At 40.3% G+C, this 22,141-nt stretch overlaps 2 protein-coding genes across 9 annotated transcripts in view; both read left to right on the forward strand.

The window, feature by feature from the left end:
* Positions 1 to 22,141, forward strand: part of acot7 (acyl-CoA thioesterase 7) — a 130,652-nt gene that overhangs the window by 65,052 nt on the left and 43,459 nt on the right. For 6 of the 8 annotated variants that reach the window (XM_042410023.1, XM_042410030.1, XM_042410027.1 and 3 more), the window contains 3 exons: positions 8,714 to 8,872; positions 15,353 to 15,470; positions 16,920 to 17,076. In XM_042410023.1, the coding sequence (XP_042265957.1) occupies positions 8,823 to 8,872; positions 15,353 to 15,470; positions 16,920 to 17,076 (325 nt within the window). In that variant the 5' untranslated portion in view covers positions 8,714 to 8,822. Of the gene's footprint in view, positions 1 to 8,460; positions 8,575 to 8,713; positions 8,873 to 15,352; positions 15,471 to 16,919; positions 17,077 to 22,141 lie in introns of those variants that run through there. The other 2 variants (XM_042410029.1, XM_042410028.1) reach the window with 2 other exon arrangements.
* LOC121896255 (transcription factor HES-2-like) lies at positions 5,190 to 7,374 on the forward strand. Its single transcript, XM_042410032.1, has 4 exons — positions 5,190 to 6,531; positions 6,635 to 6,730; positions 6,841 to 6,928; positions 7,033 to 7,374. The coding sequence occupies exons 1-4, from the start codon at positions 6,232 to 6,234 to the stop codon at positions 7,371 to 7,373; spliced, it is 825 nt and encodes a 274-aa protein (XP_042265966.1). The 5' UTR covers positions 5,190 to 6,231; the 3' UTR covers position 7,374.

Consider the following 22,141-nt stretch of genomic DNA (forward strand, 5'->3'; position numbering starts at 1 on the left):
CTGCTGTACTCTGCAACAACAACCCAATCGCCAGAACAAAACGTTGGCATTGTATGTTTCTGAAAACCATGGATACGTTAAATGTCTACGTTTCAATGTTGGCCATTATCAGCTGAATAATGATGTTTTTTGATGTGACAATGCTGTGGTTAAGGTCTCGTTTGGATTAGGCACAAAAACCCCTTGGTTACGGTTAGGGAAAGGTCATAGTTTGGGTTCAAATAAAAAAATAAAATAAAGACGGCTGCAAATGTCCCAACGTCTCGCTAAAAACACCAAGTTTTGTCGGTTGAAAGAGGAAGCAGGCATTGGTTTCGACGTGGTCTCGAATCATGCCCTCTGTTGATTTCCAACTTTCTTCCAACAAACTTCCTAACCATCCACTGACCCCCCCTCTTCCTAATAAGAAAGTCAGCTCATATAGTTCTCATGTGAACTATCTATTTCACTTTAGAAATGTTGATATGACATGTATTGTTGAAATGTTAATATGCTACGGATTATACGTGTATGTAATGTAGATATTCAACGCATAGGTGGTTTGCAGAAATGTGCAATGCTAATGTTTTATTTGGGCGACCAGGCTGTAGACGGCCAACTGCTGCATCTCTTAAGGCAAATAAATCATGAATTGCAGTAATTTCGGCGGGATGAAATGAGAGTGTGGATAAGATGTTCAACCGTGTTTTAGGAGCATTGGTTTAACTTTGTCAATATTTCCCATTTGTAAATGGCAAGATTGAGCAAGACTAAAGTTGAGGTATTATTCAAAAACAACTCCTTGGTTTCTGGCTGAATGTTTTAAGTTAGTTGACAGACATACAGATGGGTGTCAAAAGGAAAAACCAACATGAAGTGTCTTAGTATGGAGTCAGGCCACTACGTGCCTCTAGAACAGCTTCAGTGCTCCTTGCCAAGTCTGTAGAATTCTATTGGAGGGATGAACATCATTCCCCCATAAGATATTCCCTCATTTATATATACAACCTTTATTTAATCAGGTAATCTCACTGAGATCAAGATCTCTTTTGCAAGAGAGACCTGAGTACAGCAGATCTGAAGAAAAACAAACATAGCCAGACATAACAAAACGACATAAAGCATCAGAGACAATCACAGACATCACTAAATAGACTTGAAGATGAAAGTTTAAATTATATCATTTGGTCTTATGGAGATGGTGGTGGAGAAGATTGTCTTACATGTTGGTCCAAAATCTTCCATAGGAGTTCTACTGGGTTGAGATTTGGTGACTGTAAAGTCTCTCACATTTTATTCACATTATTTTCATACTCCCCAAACCATTCAGTGAGCCCTGGTGCATGGAAGCATCTGCATTTGATATGTTTCTCCACTCCTTTATTCAGGTTTTTCCTTTAATTTGTCCGCTGTCTGTATGATTAGAACCAATACCCAGAACTTAAGTCTTAAGAGGGTTCAGTTGCAGAAAGTTGGAGACCATCCAGTCTTTGATGGCAGGGAATCCAGATTGTTTCGATTTTCAGGTCTAAATAAGACTTACAACTGAGTATCATTGGCATAACAATGCTAGGACACAGTGGTGAAGTGAAAAATAACATGCTTACAGATCCAAGAAGAACAAATTGGGGCCAGAGATTGAGCCCTGTGGGACCCCACATGCCATGAGAGCTGGGGAAGAACTGAATTTGTCAACAGTGACTTTGAATATTCTGTTTGATAGCTAAGATGAAAACCAGTTTAAAGCAGTTCCACTTAGGTCAACCCAGTCCATGAGTCTATCAAGTAAAATAGTATAATTAACTGTATCAAAGAATATGATACTAGTAAGAGTATCAGAGTCCACACTCATTAGGATGTCATTGTTACTGTACTGTGGCTCTTTCAAAGGCCAGACACTTTCTCATTCAAGTGAATGGGACGGTGTGTCCAAGCTACTGACTGGTACTGTATGGTTACTTGACACTAAGCATACCTTACTCACTAACCACTTTACTTGCCATATCCACAATATTTCCATAACCTTAACCATACCGTAGTGAGAGAGTGGGACTTTTAAAAATGTTAACAATGAATACATAAAAACGTTACACTGAATGTATCCGGGTTCGAATATCGATGTTTGTCTGTTGAGGGTTGATTTTACTCAGTAAAAAGTTGTATAATGTTTTCTGCTTTCTAAAGTTTGAAAAAACAACCCCGATGATGTCATCAGGGTTATGTCAGCTGGGGCTTGAGACTCACAGAAATCCTGTGTTACACTTGAGATGTTTGAAAGAAGTGGGCTTTTAAGAGGCTTGGAAGGTAAAATGAACAATGCTATGGAGTTGCATTATGGGAAATGTAAGATCCAGTGTTTTTGGAGCTTGACCCATGGTAGAAACGAAATGTTGGGATATCTTGGCCTCTGCTACTTTGATTTTGACCATTATTTCTTGTTTCCTAACTTTATAGAAGTGCAATTGTAAATTGCTGATTTCATTTCTTAATGGGTATTTGCAAGTATTAATTTTCCTGTTCTGGCATCACATGTTGTTTGATTCTGATACCACAAAGTCCAGCAAAGAGCAATTTAAGTTTAAATGTATTCTCATTTGAATAAGTCCATGCTGCTTTGCTGATCAAATTTAAAAGAATGGCGACAACACATATCTCCACTTGCAAACACACAGTATGTACTTTTACTCAATTTAAAACATTATTGGTTTGAAAAGTGGATGAGTAATGCCCTTTTTGATGTTCTGCAATCAGATAGAAGGACACATGGAAGCTGCTAGTAAAACCAGAGCTTGCTGCTGTTGAGGAAGGACTCCACTGAAGCAGTAATGGACGGATTATGAGACAATGGGTGCCTGGGCACAAACATGTGAAAGGCCCCCCACCCCTCCTGCATTGGCACATCATTTGTTGTTGTTTTTAAGTCATTTTCTGTCTCTTTCAGTGACATTTTGCAGGTGAATCAGAACTTTGAAGTGCTGCTGTTGGTTCAAAAACTGCAGCAAAACTTCAGTATATAGTTCACACTGGAGATGAACTGAGGCTGTCTGGCTGCTCTACAAAGCTTCCTGCCAGAGCAGATCCGCACTGACACCCCTCTGCACAAATATTATACAAAATACTACAGGATACTAATATTAAAAGACTCTGATAAGGACCAGGAGCAAAAATTTCCCAGTTTCACACCTACTGGTAAATTTTAATTTGAATTTGATATATTGAACATAACAATAACAATAATTTAACTCTGTATTACTTGAATACAGTAGAGCAAAACCAACACTTGAAATATGGGGAAACACAAAATCTTCATCATGATAAATAAAAATAGCTCAAGATGGTCCACAAAGATCAAATCCAAATATTAAGCGCGCTACAGTGCAGTTTATATACCTGGTGCTATGACACAACCAGTCAGTCAAATAAAGAGAACCAGCGTAGAAGCTGTTCCCCTATAAGAAGATTTAGTTCATTACGCTATCATTTGGATATTTTCGTCATTTAACCGAATATCTTCCCACAACAGCAGCGCAGACTGACGTGTTTTAGATTAGATTTTCATCAAAGTCTCTCAAAGGCTCAATATTGTTTTCATTACACATTGAGAAGAATAAGGAATAAATACAGTGGCTTTATGCATCATATCAACACCGTCTCTTTAACTGTGATAAATGAAACTGTTTTGACCTGTTGATGGTCGCATTAGAGGATCAAACCTTGTTTATAGGAAGTATAGTGCGACAAGGTGTTCGCTATTGTTTGAGACTCCGAAAAAACACCCAAGCCGCCCGTTTTCTCTCAGCTCACATCAACGCTGCGGCAAAAGTCAGGTGGTGCCGCGCTCGCTGTTTCTCCCCCATCCCAAAGCCCGCATGTGACTCTTAATTCCTATGAAGTGTCGGAACATTTTCAGACAAAGGCTCCCTGTTATCCGGCCTGCACAGATGGGTTACTGACGCCGAATTTACTTGAAAAGACAAAAGAGGACTCTAACCGAAAGACCAAAACGGAGGAGAAGTGACCCCCCCCCCCCCCCCCCCATCATCCCATCATCCCTCCATCCCAGCGGGGCGGTGAGGGGCGCGTGCAGCAAGTGTGCCTCTCAATTTCAACACAGCGCTTGGCTTTGTTACAGCAGCACAACAAAATCATGTCTACATGATGCTAACCTTCACATATCTACTCTGTAGATTTTATGTATTTTAATTTCAAGTTTCAGAAACACTACAACGATATACATAGCCGAGTTTACATTTAAAGAAGTCGCCCAAAGTCTATGTATACTGTAGTGAAGCACAATACCATAATAGAAATCAAACTGCATGAGTACTGAGGGATAGACAATTATTCAAAGTATAAAAGACACAAAAATATTCTTGCAAACTGGACTGCAGACTTTCGATCAGTGTCTGTGAAAATAAAAACCCCTTTCAAAGCAGTTTGTCTTTATAGGACTGCTTTCATGAAAGACAAATTTGGATTTCTAATACTGTAGAAGAATATAACTGCTGCTGCATGATTTCAAATATTCTCAAATAATATGTGCGTTTTTCAAAGTGGACTACTTGACTTTCAATAAAATTCTCGTTCAAAAGGAACCTCGTCTAAAGTCTGTCTTTATAAAGAAGTGTTGACGGACCTCCAGTGCAGTCTGCTCTTCCAGACAAACATCTTTGATCTCCATCAACAGATTGAGTGTTTTTGTGTCGTCATCACCATATAATATTGATAAACAAGCATTTTATCATAGCTTGGACGCTGAAATATCCAAGAGTCAAGCTAAAGGAGACAATCGCAGCAAGGAGCTTCCAAACAGGGGGGGTGAGGATGGTTTTGTTTCAGTTGGACACTAACAACGTGGACTTAGAAGCATGCAGATGGGGCAGCCACGCCAAAACTGCGTGGAGATCATGTGTCATGCGTGTAAAGTATAAAGAAAAAGAGCTTGAGTGTATGCAATGCTGTGTGTATGTGTGTGTATGTGTGTGTGTGTGCGTACTTATGGATGAGAGATGGGTAGATTCATGGTGGGACAGGGATGTCGGCTGTTCAGGGTGCTGGTGTGGTGCTGGAGGGCTGTGTGGGGGTGGGGTCGATGGATGGAGGTTGCGGGGGGGGGGGGGGGGGGGGGGGGGGTTTGAAGGCTGGGTAACAGACAGCCATCTGGTCTCCGTGGCGCGTGCTGCGCGCGTGGTTCCCCTGAGTGCAGTGGTATTTGATGGGTTGTCATGTCCTTGCAGTTTTTATTTAAAATCTGGAAATATCAAAGTTGTAATTCAGATATTGATGTATACTTCACACGGCACGATGGTTGGTTATTTAATATACCAAGTCCACAAGTGAATAGTAAACACCCAGTTAAAAGTTAGAAACACGGGCTCATTTTATATTTTGCGGTGGCTATTGTGATAGTGACTCCCTCACTACCCACCCTCTGTTTTTTTTAGCCCCCACCGCCCTGTGTTAGGCGTTGGCAGCTTCGGGATACACCCTACAGGTATAGACCCCCCCTGGGCAGAAACTGCATAAAAACATCATATGCAAAACTATTGTTGTCAAAATCTAAGAGCAGATGTTATTTGAAAGTAGCGTGGCTTGGGTATGTGATTGGAGTAAGAGTCTGTATCTCTGTGGACTCTTCTCTATACACGCAAGCCTGACCCCTATGCCAGTAATGTATGTATTGCACCCTGTTACTTAAAGTGTGCATATTTATTAAATATACTACATTATGAAAAGGATATTTTATCAAAACTTGGGCAAATTACACACAAAATAGAATTGCCTACAATAAAACCTCAACAGGAAAACAATAATAATGCAAACAAACTAACTACTAACTTCTTAAATAGAAAATATATATATATTTTAGTGTAATTTGTTATGTTTCATAGTTAAATCACAAATAAATGTTGGATTTGGGTGAAAAAATGTTACAAAGCTTTTGTTCCAAGACATCCCTGGGCACTGCGTAATTACGCACCAGTAAAAAGAAATATATATATTAAAATCAAAAACAAAATTTCATCCACTATATATGAAATAATGAACGTAATTGTGTACTATTTGATAAGATGTAAATGTAAGAGTTTGCAGAATTGGTATTTGGGGAATGAGCATCCGGTGCGTCCAAACGTATCTTCTTTACGCACGCATTTCTTCGGCTTCTTGATGCAGATTTTGTTTTATTTGGTCTATGGATCATAACGCAGACACGCACTGGAGTTGTTACGCTTGGATTAAAGTAGAGGACAGATGGTTATCTTACTAAATGTGATGCTTTTCTGTTGTTTTCATCGAATACGTGGCCAGTCAAATCGTTTCGTGTTGGCTTGGGGGCGTACCCGTGACGCACGGAGACCGACGCCATGGACCTGGATATATACCGTGGCCCATGGCAGTTTGACACACATCTTCGTCGATATCTGTTTTGGATACTTCTCTGGTACGAAGACGACTCTCAAAATGTCTCCAAACATGACTTGTGAAGCTCTCCAGTCTTTTTCTCCACGACTAAGTGTGGCCAAAAGAAAAGAGGCTCTTGAGCTCAGAAAGGTGAGTGAAGTCACTTGATTTTTTTTCATTACCTTACGCATTTTCTCTGATGTCTTACTCTTGATGTAATGAGTGAATACTAAATATTATGTGTTCTTTTCAGACTATGAAACCTTTAATGGAAAAAAGAAGGCGCGCCCGTATCAACGACAGCCTGAACCACTTGAAAAACCTCATTCTTCCCCTCACAGGCAGAGATGTAAGTTATTATATACATTTCAAAACATACAGAACGCCTTTCAGATGCATTAAAACAATGCAACGTTTAGACTCACATGTTTAACATTTGCTTTTTCTTATTTTCTCCAGAAGACTCGCTACTCCAAGCTTGAGAAAGCCGACATCCTAGAAATGACTGTGAGGTTCCTCAGCGACATCCCCCCCGTTAACACCAAAAGTGAGTTCTTGTTCTGCTTGATTAACACTTTTGTTGATAACTATATAAACACTACTATTTGATCATTTTTGAACAAGGGAACTAATATCCCACTGCTTTTTCAGATTCCACAGACAGTTACAAGGAAGGCTACAAAGCCTGCCTCCAGCGCGTCTCAGCTCTGCTCCCCAAAACGAGCCTGGACCAAGACGCGTGCCAGCGGGTGAACGACTTCGTCCAGCGGTCCATGTCCGCCACAGTCACCCCATCCTGCATGAACTGCTGTGCTCAGAACTCCAAGACTTTCCCGCAGATCCAGCAGATCCAGCAGAGACTCTTCAGCCTCAAATCCAGCTTCAGCTCCAGACTGGAAAGCCAGTCCCGCAGCAGCAGCGGCGCAGTGGCTCCCGGCCGAGCGCATCCCGGCCCGCAGGCTGTCAGCGCCGCCATGTGGAGACCTTGGTAGATTTCTGGAGTCCAACACAAACCTGTGAAAAGACTAAGTGTAATATATGTAGGCAACATGTTGACATAGCATCACTTGTAAATATTCACAGTGATTCACTACTTTGTTTCCGTTGATGAAAAGCCAGATTTAATCGTTAAATCGTATCAGTTGAGTATTATATACTTACTTTTTGCGTACGAGTCTGTTGTCCTGTATAAGTTGACAAGTTTAGACAGTCGTATTTTTTAAAAATCTGCATGTATGTATAGGCTGCGTTAAATATTTAGTTCTCTTTGGGGACTAAGTGATTAAGGGCCATTGAAACAGCCCTGTAAGACCCAAAGGGTCAGTATATGTATGAATTTGCACCATAGACTTCAGTGTCCAGAGTCTGTGCAGATGAACTTTGTAGACACATAATGTGTCACTGTAAGTATCTCTGTGGGGATGTGTTGTATTTTTGCTATTTACAGCAAATGATGTATATATGTTATATATAAAAAAAAAAATAAAACTGCGACGTCGTGGTTAACTCCTGTGTTGTCTCTCTGTGTATACTTTATGGTCATGTGTGAGAATATTGATCTTAAGTCATGTGCGTAAATACACATATTCAAGACTCAGACATGAAAGGTTAGATTGTAACAGCCTATTAACAGCCCAAATAAACGCTTCACATATAAAAGAAAACAATGTTTTCCTCTCAAAAACTATAGGCTACACACAACATTCAGTGCTAATATAGGAAACAATTACTAAAATTCAACAGAAAAAATAAGAAATGCTCTGAAACTGTTCGAAAAAGTGGGAGTTCTTATCTTCCAACAATGGGAGCATGAAAACTAAAGAAACCCTCACCAGACTTTGAACTGAACAGCTAGTACATACATTTCTTAATAGTACTGGAAACGCCTCTCTGTTAACGAGTGAAAACCTGGGTTACACATCCGTTGAGCAGACTGAACGCAATAAAAAAGACGTTGGCCAGAATGACACAGAGAGGATGTTGAGGTCAAACACGCCCACAACAGGCAACATCAATTACCGCCTCTGAGTTGAGTATGTTGGAATAAATACGGTCTCTGCTGCCCTCCTACGGCGGCTGTGGTTCTGGTTCCTATTGCTTTTGCACAATCATGGCTCTCCATCTAGCCCACCTCTGAGAGGCGCCGGCCACTACAAGACAAGGGGCTTGTTGTTTGATTTACTACTTCATATTGTAATATAAAGTCAGACCGTTTCAAGCCATTTTTATTTATTTTTTATTTTTTTGCAAAATAAATTAGCTGCATTAGACATACGTTATATTTGCATTGGTATGTTTGAATACGTTTCACACAGATGACTCATTTTTCTAGGAAACTGTGACCAGAGCAGCCGGCGGACACTGGAGGAGTCAGTTTCCCCTTCACATCGCACGGGATCACAGGAACAGGAGAGCTCATCCTCCTCCTCATCATCATCACCATGTCGGTAACGCAGGCTCGAGTGGCGGCATCCTCCCTTCAATTATGCAGGTAGGACGTTTATTACGAGACATTAACACATGTGCGAGCAACCTTCACATGCTAATAACGTGCTGCTGATCGACAAATGACGAACGCAGCAGCGGCTACCGGCGACGCTGCGCTCACAGCGATTCTCACGGGATGATAAACCAGATAATCCGCTTCATGCCCAGCTAAAACATACAGCACACTGCGGTCTGTGCAGACTCGTCGTCTGTTTACCGCCGGTGACGATGTTTAATTCTGACTTGTGTCTGATAAATCAAACGGGATGTTTCCAGGTTATCTAGCCTGTGAGCTCCCGGCAGAGATGCAGACATGTCGCATGTCGTAGGCTATGTGTTGACCTCAGCGCAGTAAGCACCGGCAGGGCGCGCGTTGAAACTACCAAGGACACGTTAAGGTCGCCATCATTTCTCTGAACTCTAATAAAAGTTTGATTTTACAGTGTAGGCTTCAGTGATGTGGCTCCTGTAAACAGTTTGAATGGGCTGTGACGTATATGTGGCGTGTAGCTGATCCCTTTGTTTATTCGTCCAAAGAAAATAAGCAGAGAAGGAGCGCTGAGAGCTGTTTGTTATACAGCGGTAACGTTTATGCTACTTATTAAAATACCTTTGCAATGAATGGCTTCATTTCCTGAGAGCATGCGGGGGCTGTTGTACTTGTGCTCGCCGATAGATGGAGCCATGTAGCTCTGTCACAGTACAACGGCTCTGCTTCAACAACAGCTTTTTCCTCTTGGATAGGTTCACAATTTTCCAAGCCTGTCTTAAAACAACAGTCAGGTGCCCATATGAACACTGAAAGAGGTTTTCCTTGCTGTAATCATTCATCCTGTTCATACTGGCTATTAAAGGATCCCCTTCAAATGTGCTTTCAGTGTGTAAATGATGGGGGGCAAAATCAACAGTGTGTTCACACACTCATTTTGTGCAAAAATGCATTTAAAAGTTTATCTGAAGCTTATATGAGGCTTCAGCAGTCTGAGTTAGTCATATCAAGTGTATATCTGCCACATTTACAGTCTTTTTAGCATCAAATTCCCTCTTTGTGTTTCGCTGTTGAGCTGCGGTGGAAGTATAGTTACAAAAAGAGGGACTTTGACATTAAAAAGACTGTAACGTTGAAAGATATCAACTTGATTTGACTGATTTGGACGGAGTTGTCATTATCCTGAAGCTTCATATTAGCTTCAGATAAAGTTTAAAATACATTTTTGCGCAGAAGGAGGACTGTGGATTTTGGCCCCCATCACTTCCATTGAAAGTGCATTATGAAGGGATCTTAATTGTGAGTATGAACAGGAGGAATGATTATAGCAAAAAAAACCTTTTTAATGTTCATTTGAGCTCCTGACTGTTGTTTTAAGACAGACATGAAAAATTGTGAACCTGTCCTTTAAGGCTCTGAGATAAATCCTGTCTATTTACAGTATTACAGATTGAGATTTGTGTTTCGTCATCACCATATAATATTGATAAACAAGCATTTTATGATATGGATTAAGATAAGATAAGATTCAAGGTAAAGGAGACAATCATAGCACAAAGCTTCCAAACAGGGGGGTGAGGATTAGGCTATTTGTTTCAGTTGGACAATATCAACGTGGACTTAGAAGCATGCAGATGGGGCAGCCACGCCATAACTGCGTGGAGATCATGTGTCTTGCGTGTAAAGTATGTTGGCTGTTCAGGGTGCTGGTGTGTGTGTGTGTGTGGGGGGGGGTGGTTGAAGGCTTGGTAACAGACAGCCACCTGGTCTCCATGGCGTATGCTTTTCCCCTGAGTGCAGTGGTATTTCTCTTTTTTTATTTAGCCAATTATTATCTCGTCATTAGTTTTGGAAGCATTTGTACACTGTATATATTGACTTTTTTGGTTTTGGCCTTAAATATAATTTGATCTGCTCTACTGTAAATCTCCAAATAAAGATGATTTTTACATGAATCATTTTAAACACTTATCTCTGAGTCACACCCAAAGTAAACACAGAAACTAGCTGCCTGTAGCAGCCATTATGGCTATCTGCTCAGGGATCTAATGTACATCTGGGGCAAGATACCAGCTAACCTAATGACCCTGCATATTCCTCCGCCCATGCCAGTGTAGGAATTTGTGCACTCAAATAGTGTGATTTTATAAGGGGAATTATAAATTATTATAGTACACAACTCAACTATGAAATTATTTGCCCTGTTAAATAGAATTATGATTGTTATTGATCTTAATTATGATTTGCGGTGGTAGAGGTCTTTTAAAGTTAAGTGACTGAGATGCAAGCACAAGAAAACAACAAGTTCACTTTACGTTACATACACATTTATTACTAATACTACAGCTACAAGTACTAAACACTACAACTACAACATTTTACAAAGAAGACACAAGAGGGAAAGGGGACACTGGTACACAAGGCTATGGCTAGTGAATGATTTGAATGGATGATGCAGAGTTATCTATTGTACAGTTGGTATGAGAGACCTGATAAACAGATGAGATGACCTGAGATTACCTGGGAAGCAGCAAGTCAAATCAACGGTACAACAGCTTAGTTCTGAATTGCCAGTTGAAGTTACAAATTATGCACCAGGATTTAAACAAATTAATGATAAGTTTGTAGAAATACTAGCTTGCTCCCTGGGGTGGCTTCTCACAGAGAATGAAGTTAGATGTGCTGTGGCAAAAAGCAGGAAGACAAAGATAAAAGCAAGAAAAAGCCAAAAAAGCAATAGCCTGGTTTCTCAGATAAGAAATTATTTCAACGTTTCAGTCTGCTACACCCAGAAGATTCATCCCTGCCAATTACATTACAGAGTTCCTGGGGGCGCAGCGTCAGTCGCCTCTTGTCCATGGGCAGGCGGGTTCAACTCCTGAATGTTGTTACTCTTTTAATCAAAGTCGTTCGTCTCATTGTGACAAAGTGGGTGAGACCATACCATTTGTCCTCATTTTCACCATCATCGCCATATTGCTGACTAATTTAACCTTGCTTGTTAATTGTTTGTTTTAGCCATAGTTCCATCATTAATCAACTTGCAGACACATACTTTCCCGGGTTTTTTTGTGGTTTGCATTATGTTTGGTTACAGTTCACATACCAGCAACATTTCTGGTTAAAGTAAAACACAGACAAGTATTGTTAAGTTTAGTTATTATTTACTGGTTTAGTTCTGCGTCCCATAAGTTAATCAATTTATTTCTTTGCTACTTGCCATACCCACCATGTGTCCTAGAGACAAAAGGAGGAGGCACCATGGATTCATAAAGAGAAGTGTATACAGCGTGGGAGGCAGGGCCCCGTTCATTCCTATGAAAGTTGCTCAGTGGTGCATGAAGCCAAAAAAGTTAAACTTTTTTAGCTTCATGCATCTGTGGGGCCCATAGAGCAAGCGCACGAGTGACTTCTGCCAGCTGAGATGGCTAACACCTGGTTTAGCCCTCCGGCTAACTTGAGTGGGGATAAAACAATTAAACCGTGCAGCTCTTGATATTGATCCCTGATATTTTGGTACTGCTTTTTGCTATCAAATGCAGCAGTTTCAGAACTTAAGCGTACTCTTGCATTGCTTACAAGTTGCCTTGGATAAGAGCATCAGCAAAATGTCTAAAATATGAATATAAAATGTTTCCTCAGGCTGCTGTTGTAAATACTAATGTTTTTTTGATATTTCAACTTTCCTCACTAAGTAAGGGATAACTAACCTGTGTGTATTAGACTGTGCAAACATAGTGAATATGTGGTATTGAGGTGTGTGTTTTAGATTTGTGTATGTGCAGTGTTTGACAAATAACTGTCTTACTTGGCAATGTAAGATTGCCCGGCATACTGGACAGGTGTGCAGTTAAATCATAGCTTGTGATAAAAGATCCAGTCCACCGCAGTCTGTTCTTTGCTCTTACTGTTGGGTTGCGAGAAAGAAAATGACACCAAGATGTCCTTTTCTGAAGATAATGCAAAGTTTTTTCTGCTGTTCTTCTCAAAATAGGTACAGGTAAGTTTTTTTTAGTTTGTTTCAGTATGCAGTAGGAAGATTTTGGTTTTGGTTTATGCATTTGTATTACACTACTATGCTTTTTCAGTCGATTGTTAACAGTATTTTCATGGTGTGGCTGGTCCAGATAATTCTAACTACAACTTCAAAACCAACATACTAGGCAACTTTAAGTCTGCACAGCACAACCTGTACATATATTTTAGATATATGATACTTATATTCAAATACATGATAATTTAAATTGAAATATTTTTATACCAACAACTTTCGTGCCCACTTCTCTTCTAAATCATCCATATGTAGTTGGGTAATTTTATCTTGTACCTCAATGACAAATTATTGTTGTTTGTGAGTGCGTTCCAAACCATATGAGGAACAACTGATCTGGTGCTCCTGTGAGGTTTACATCGACTTTGAAAAGGACTTTTATGCTATGTGTAATAGAAGTTATCCAACCAGTACATCATCTGCACAGGATTTAAAAGACCAAAATAGCATTCAAAAACATGAAGATACAGTAAGTATATAAGATATATTCATAAATTAAGTAATTCAGGCAGACAGTTTGTGAAAGAGAATGCACATTCTAACTGAACAAACTGTTCTTTAACTCTTTTTAAGTTTGTTTCACATGTGCCTCGGGGCCTTTTAACAGACATGTTACTGTCTGAAATATTTCCTACTCTGCCTGTCAGCTGTGATACACTAACTTCAGTGTGATGATGACAGATTGTTTTGGCTAGCTGTTGTCTATTGGTGCATCAGTGGGTGTGTTTAGATCCAGTTAGACCAGTTGTGACACTTACGTTAACACTGCATGACCTCACTCACAGTAGCAGCGGTCCAAAATCTCAGAAGACGTGAATATAGAGACCATAAAGAAGGGAAGTGGGTTAGAGAGTAAGACTGAGAGTCAGTCAGAGTGTAAAGATGCGTTGCTTTAGGCCTCGGAGCAGCAAGGCAGCAGATCAAGTGGATAAGACAGCAGCAGTGGTGGAGAAACACCAAGCGAGTCAAATTCAACAAATCAGCAAAGATGTCAGGGAAGGTGGGGAGAATGGAGCTCAGCAGGGCTCCAGATATCAACTCAGCAGGTACATACACACACGCACACATGCTGCTGGTGCTGAGTAAAAAAAAAAAACTTTGAATATTTAATGCTACCTTTGTGAAACTTTTAAATTGTTGTTGACACTGCCTGAGAGGTACTGATTCAACTCTATTGGCATTTTTGAGGCTGTTGTATTGGATTGCAGTATGTTATAAGCTGTTAATAACATTTTGCTTCAAAATATTAGAATGTCCTTGCAATGTATACAAGAGCCTCTAAGCATATCATAAAGTTAAATCAACACCTCTCTTGACACTATACGTTTCACAAAGATAGTATTTATTACACTGCTTTTGTATTGGACTGTAATGCAGTGTAAAGGAGTTCGATGTAAAGTGTTCCTCTTTCAGTGCTCCTGCTCTGTGCCTGATGCCGGTTGGACAGATACTGAGTATTGCAACTGTAAAGTTCCCGACACATCTAAATACAACTGTGACTCAGACTGTTCATTCCTAAAAACAAGGAACATTAATCAGTTCAAAATGGCATCAGCTGTACTGTAACCATAAACAAAACATTACATGTCAGTTTATGGTAAATTAACAGTCACCTTCCTGTAAACATAAGGCATTGCTTATGGCGTCAAGATGTAGATTTTCTTGCTTTTTACTGTATACACGTTTTTTTAAAGCTTTACCGTCTGAGTCATACTATTTATCAGATCTCAGTGCAACATTGCATAGTTTTGTGGTGTGACATTTATGTGTCAGTGAACTCTGAGTATGTAAACAGATTGGGATGAAGAATTTGAAACAGCTGATGCACGTTACAGCGTACTGCACAACATGCTAGATAGAAGTCCTTCTAATGCATGAGTGACTATCTAGGAGCACATCACAGCAGATATGTTCCCTGATAGTTCTCCTAGATGACATTCAGGTCATATTGTTCCTCATTAGTTTGTTACTATCAGTAAGGCCTTTTGTCAAAAAGCAATGTCAGATTCTTTTCTGTGGGTTTTTCCATTGGTATGTTCCAACAAACAGCCTTTCATACATTAAAGCCCACTTCACAAAAATATCAGCCTCATACAACTGAATGAATCAATGAAATCAAGTAAACTGAATATATGATGTGATTGAAATGCCATATGTACCAGCTGTTGTTGCAGTAGGAAGAGACTACCCTTTTCGTCTCTTGAAATTAGTACTCAACTTTTTTTCAGTTTCTCACTCTGAGAAAGTTTAAAAAAATGTGTAAAAGGCCGAATTAAATCTACTTTTAGTTGCCTTCAGTCAGCGCTGCTGTCAGGTTTTTCATATTTATTGATTGACTGTATTGTTTACACCAAGATGCCAAGAAATCTTATAATACAAGATGTGGTTATAACACAAGATGCTAATGCTGTAAGCCATGCTAACCAATCCTCTCTTTACTGCAGGATCATGCGCCCAGATGATGCCAACATTGTGGGCAACGTCCACGGCGGCATCATCCTCAAGATGATCGAGGAAGCTGGATGCATCATCAGCACGCGACACTGCAACACACAGAATGGGGTGAGAGAGCATGATGTACATTCAGACCCTACTTTAAACTATTTTATTGTACTGTAAGTAAATAAAGATGGCAGAACTTGACTCCTTAAGTTGTTGTAAGGTGCATTTTTGGTAGCAATATATGAAAACCATGATAAATTGTTTGCATTTTTTCCTTGTTTACTGTGTACAGTACATATATAACAGCCTTTAAAGGGATAGTTCATAGTCAGTGTATTACCTGCAGACAGGAGAACCGGCACGGAAGCTAAGCAAAGTACTGATGTGGACGAGGCCAGCAGCTAAATGTATTTTAGCCGCCTAAAAAAAGACCCACATAAAAAAATCAATATGAGTTGAAGTGCACGCTATATTTAGTATATTTTCACGGCTTTACCTTGCCGTCAGACAGCCCTTTTCTTTTTCAACTGTAGAACTTCTGTATTCCTACGCATGCCACACACTATATTACACCGCAACAGCACTTTTTGATCCAAACAGCTGATCGAACGACTATGGATAAATACCTCATACAACCCCACCTCAAAAAATCCGAACTATCCCTTTAAGTCTCATATTTGCAAACTGCGTAGCTGCATGAATATTGTTTGTATTCAGTGTCTCACCCAGATTTGTTTTCTTCCTCATCGTCTTGGTTTTACCTTTCACCTGGTGAACTTTAACCGGCTTTTGTCTTCATAATTTGATCAGGTCATCTAACCTGATACAACATTCTGATCATAATCTGATCTGATGCCCCACATTCGACTGTCTGCCACCGCTCAGATCAGACAATACACACAAACGGGCCTTTGCATCTACTACAGTACATATCTGCCTCATAAAGACACATCTATCTTAATAAAGAATTAATATACTTACAGGTAGCATATTCTTAACTGATTAACCATTGGACAGTTTTAAACAGTTATTCCATCAAGTTAAAAGTCCCTGTGTGAACCAGGAAAATGTAGAATTACAGAGGGAATAGCACATCATAATCAGTTGTATTGTCAAAATACTGTCATAATAAGATAAGATAAATTTCCTTTGTTCCTGCCCATCTCATTACACTGATTGCAAAAGTTGCACATACTTTTCAAGCGCATAACAAAGTTATCTTTTGCAGACATCGTGGTACCGACGTGGATTTGGCATGGTGTGTGTGGTAGTTATTCCTCCATCTGCTCCCGTCTCTTCACCTTACAATTACTTTTAATGAGAGATTTTTTTTCCTTCCTTCTTCCCCTCTGCCTTTGTCTTAGATCATCTGGCACTAATTGCACTTTTTCTGCCTGTACAGTTGTACAAATCATTAATCCTATTAGGGTGAATACTGTGCACAGTAAATAAAAAGTTGATTTAGCCGGTACAAAATTACAACAACACACCAGTGATCAATTTACAGGGTTAATCAATACCGATGAAGTTGCTGGTTTCTAATATTTATGGCTTTTGAATCCTCTCCAGGACCGCTGTTTGGCAGCTCTGGTTCGGGTGGAGAAGACAGAGTTCCTGTATCCTGTGTTCATCGGCGAGGTCGCCCACGTCACCGCTGAGATCATGTACACCTCTAAGCACTCACTGGAGGTGCAGGTCAAAGTCATGGCCGAGAACATCCTCACAGGTAACTCGTTTTGACATTGGCATTTGACAACAGTCACATTCCACATGGTATTCCTATAAGTATTAGATAATAGTTCAAATGAGTAATCAATCGAGATTAAAACCTCAAGGCGAATTATTAAGATTCTTCCTTTGTTTATAAAAGTAGTTTATATAATGCTGCACAGTGATTTCGGTTGAACCTACTGCCTCACCTGTTCAGCAATGTTCACCTTTAGCCTCATTCTCACCTGCATAACTGCAGAGGAGCAGAGATATTCACAGACAGGAAGTTATTCACACACACACACATACAAATATGTGCCATTTTCAATAATCAGAGTTCAAAGTAGTTGTCGATTTATTTTCAAACAATCAAGTAGTCAAGTCAATTTTATTTGTATAGCTCAAATAAATACATTGTCTCAGGGAGCTTTACAATCTGTACAGCAATACAACATCTTCTGTCCTTAGATCCTCAATTTGAATAAGGAAAATCTCCCTTATTAAAAAAAAAAAAACAGGGAAAAAAATGGAAGAAACCTCAGGAAGAGCAACAGAGGAGGGATCCCTCTCTGAGGATGGACAGACATGCGATAGATGTTGTGTGTACAGAACAGACAAAGAAAGAAAAATGACAGAAATACAGCATGGACAAACAAGATGATGAAATTATTGATGGATTTGATGGACTAATCGATTAATCAACTAGTTGTTTCAGTTCTGTTGTCTTTCTCTCTTCTTTCATCTCTCTCTCCATTATTTTTATGCAGTTCTCTTCATGTCTCTCTTTGTATGTCACAACCGGTGACCGAGTACAAGTGCCAGTTAATATGTTTAATCTAAAATAAACAGACATAACTATTTACAAAAGGATAATCACAGGGTATGACGGTCAGCTGCATCTGTAGTGTAAAAAATGTGTGTGTGTGTGTGTCACACAAATGTGTTTGAGTATTGAAAACTGCAAAATGTCAAACCAAAACTGGGAGGTGTGTAGTGTATGAGAAAAAAAGAATCAGGTTTATGTACTCTGATCTTGGTAGATACATTCCTTCTTTCCACAGTTTCCAGATTAAAATCCAATTTACACCAAGTTCCAAATTGTTTGTATCTGCATCAGTTCTTTGTCATCTTATATGTGTGTACAGAGACTGCTCTGACCCTGCAAAATGCTAACACTCCAATCACTCTTGTCAGGCCATTAGTGACAAGAATGACCTCACTGTGAAGTTCTGCTGTTTGATCAGCAGAGGGCAGCACATAATAAGTAACACGGCCCCCAGAAGTATGAAAGATGAAACACTGCTTTAGTGCTTTCATGTGGTGCTGCGTTACATGCCGTGACAGGGGAATGGAAACTAAGAGCCATGTTGGTTTCCCGATTTAGAAGCAGTCTGTAATTCTTGTTTATTATTAAGATTTGTGCTCATTTTATGGGCGCTGTGTACACATGTATGTGGGCAGGCTTATACACACACACACACACACAGCTCTGAGTCCCTTGAGTAAAGATGGAGAGAGGATCACATTGGGCTGACCTAGCGCTATCTCTGAACCCTTAAATGCCAGGGGCAACAGCAACGTACAGACTGACTGTAACCAAATGTCATGTGCTGACCGTACTGTAACTGCTTGAATTCATATCAAAGTGGGAGAGATGATGTCTATACCTACTAATACATGTATGGACACACAGAGAATATGTCATGGTAATGCTGGAATTAGTTTTAGCAGCATAAGTGCAGTTTGTTGATCTCACTGGACTGTATACTGTGTGTTTATTTTTCTTATTTTTTGATGACTTTGCATTCACAAGGTACTATAGCATTTAAGCAACCTGACCCTCTTCTTTTTGATAAGATTACAGAGAGTGAGAATCAGAGAAAGAGACAGAGAGAGGGAGAGAAAGGGGTGAGACAGAAAGATGGGAAGAGAGAGAGGCAGACAGGTATATCGATGAGCAAAAATATAGCAGAGAAGGAAAGAGTGAGAGTAGGAAAGAGACAGAAAGAAGGATGAAGGAAAGGAGGTGTGAGAAACAAAAGAAGTATCCCCTAGACAGCCGTTGCCCTAGCAACAGGCTTGTACTGGTTGGTTGGCTGGTTGCTGGGCTGGAAGCAGGTTGACGGAGGCGGAGGCAGAGATATGAGATGACAGGTGGAGAGCAGCGTACATACATACAGGCATCGGCATGGACAGCCTACTACAGTACATGGCCTGTCAGGAAGGACCCCGAAGAGGGCAGATCAGGAAGAGAATACATGCAAGGCTCTGTTGATTGATGCACATTACAGGCTTTATATTTCAGCACAGTGATAAAATTATTAACATAAGATGCCTTTTTAATGAAATGGATTTTTTTTTTCTGATAAATATCAAAGATTTGCACTTTTAGAAGCGTATAGCTTCTTTTTTCAAATAAATTTGCATTCATTCTTGCCATATTAGCGTTTTATGTCAACAAAGGGTTGTAGACTATTCTGTAATAAAATAAAAACAGACAATTTAGCATCAGAAAATGTCATGTAACATCACAGTTGCACATTCGCAGTTCTGCTCATAGGTTAGAAGTGCACAACTGTGCATGTTCTGATATACAAACAAACAAAGAGTGTTGAAGTCTTAAGTGTGGGTTCAGTGTCAGGGCATTGTGGGTGTAGTGTAGATGAGCGTAGCTCCGGCTCATGCTGAGAGCGGGCATGGAAGTGAGCTGCTCTGGGACACCAAACTTTGCTGTTGAGCTCTCTGGAGGCTGCGTGGGCCAAACACAACATCTGTGATGGGATTTGCTCACTTTATAGCCCAAATTATATTTGAACTCTATAATTACCCTGATTTATATTTTACAGCATCATGTTTCAGTCAAACAAAAACTAATTACAACACATATTAACTATCTATCTCAATGTAGGATAATGAATCAGAATACCAGTATATGAAGGCTATTCTTCTGTAGGGTGAGCGGATCAGTTTATGTCCTCTAATCAGAAATACAGGCAGCCTCAATGCTGAAAGGGGAGCTAGAGAACAGGCTGCAGCTTGGTGGTCTATTAGATCATAGCTATAGGATGTAGGTCACGTGTATGTATACCATACAGTATGTGTGTGTATTTGAGGCGACAGCTGTTATGCATATGAATGTATGCATCTCTGTATGCTTTTACTGATATGTTTTTGTCCAAATCTCGGTAATATTGTCCATCTTTAGTCACAGATTAAAAGATTGAGCTCATGTTTTGGTCTGTGTAGATGTTTAGCTTTTAAATATGTGGATTTGTGCAGGAGGCCATTCATATGTCGGTAACAGAGAAAAAGGTGAATGTGTGTGTTTCTCTTTGCGCCTTGCCTTTAGATTCATGATTTTGTGGCTGTGCGTTTGGTGCATACAAGACAGTATATGTACTATGTGTGTGTGCATATGTACTGTATACATGCATGTGTGTGCGCTTTCATCAGTGTTTGGCCCTTTAAAAGGTTCCTGCGGGGCCGAGGGGGAAGAGAAGATAACGGGAGCAGACATTATTTGCTTCTGTCATGTCGGCTTAGCATCAGGCCTCACACACTGTGGCCCAGTCAGACACGGACGCCAAGTGGATGTACCTGCACACATGCTCCGACACGACGCATGCGCGCACCCGACACATACTGACACACACATGCGATGTGTAGGGACGACCTGTGTGCATACAGAGCCTGATATGCACATGCTGACACTTTCTGCACAGAAAAAGTCACACACCTACGCATTCTCACACCTACACGGATGCACACTGAACACAGACAAACTTCTTTCTAAAAGAAGTCTCTTACTGAGGCAGGACTGGCAGGGTTTTTCATACTCCTGGCTAGATCTTTTCCCAGGCAAAAGGGAAAGGACAAGACAATTTTACTGTTTGGTTGGAGACTTGCATATGTGGTTTGTGTTTATATTTTAATGAATCTTTGTCTACGTTTGTGCAGCCATGCATGTCTTGGCAGCTTTTTGCACATGTAAACTTACGCGCATCTTGTTTAGTGCGAAAATATATATTAATTATGTTCTGTGCACATCTTTGTATTTATGCATTCATGCCTATTTCACGTGTGTGTGTGTGTGTGTGTGTTGGGGGAGGAGGCAAGCATCCAGGTTCCACAGTCAGTCAGGCAGCATCTCGTCAGGCAGGCCTCAGTCACGGCACCCCAGGGGAAAGCTGCCTACTGTGGGCACGAGCCGTGATGATTGTCCCCGCTGGGCGGATTGCACATGCGCACTAACACACACACATACGCGCTCACACAAGTTTGCGCATCTATCCTTGTTAGGACATTGCATTGACTTCCATTCATTGTGGACAGCCTAACCCAAATCTAACTTTAACCATAACCAATTCATGCCTAACTCTGACCTTAACCTAAACCTAACCAGGACCTTAGAAATTACATTTTGCCTCATTAGGACCAGGCTTTGGTCCCCATGAGGACTACTGGTCCCGACAAGATTGGTGTTTACACCAGAAAAGGTCCCCAAGAGGTAACAAAAATGTGCACACACACACACACACACACGGGCGCATACAGATTTGTATATATTCATGTACAAACATGCATGAAAATACACATATCACACTTAAATACACACACATTCACAGTTACACAGAGATGCAACATGATACACATAGATCCACTTTAGAGAGATGCATGTACACACACACGCATTTATACACACAATCAGGCCTTTGCACACACAGGCTCAAAGATCTGCAGATGTGAAATTGCAGAAAAAGCAGTGAACATTCATGTATGAATACACTCATGTTTGTGCGCAGCCACACTTGGAGCGCACACACACACACACACATGCAAAATTCCCACAGAGGTAATAATGCTTGTATTGCATGCACACTCAGGCACACATTTGCATAAATACAGCATATACAGATCGTGCCCCCTCAACACACATACACAAGCATGCATAGACACAGCTGAGAGCAATGCATTGTGGGTGAGGCTTAAAATAAGCATGACAGTTCTTTCCATGATCCTGGTGGGTCACATAAATGCACGTAGTGAAAGAGTGCTTTGTGAACCTACACAGATACAATTTT

This window comes from Thunnus maccoyii, chromosome 4 (genome assembly GCF_910596095.1).
Source record: "Thunnus maccoyii chromosome 4, fThuMac1.1, whole genome shotgun sequence".
Classification (NCBI taxonomy): Eukaryota; Metazoa; Chordata; class Actinopteri; order Scombriformes; family Scombridae; genus Thunnus; species Thunnus maccoyii.

What these genes read in the sequence shown, in the direction of transcription:
- LOC121896255 (XM_042410032.1), top strand. Translation starts at nt 6,232, where the DNA reads ATGGTTATCTTACTAAATGTGATGCTTTTCTGTTGTTTTCATCGAATA. An exon ending in TTCCCCTCACAGGCAGAGAT is followed by an intron (nt 6,731 to 6,840) that starts GTAAGTTATTAT and finishes TATTTTCTCCAG; the next exon opens with AAGACTCGCTACTCCAAGCT. An exon ending in CCCCCCCGTTAACACCAAAA is followed by an intron (nt 6,929 to 7,032) that starts GTGAGTTCTTGT and finishes CTGCTTTTTCAG; the next exon opens with ATTCCACAGACAGTTACAAG.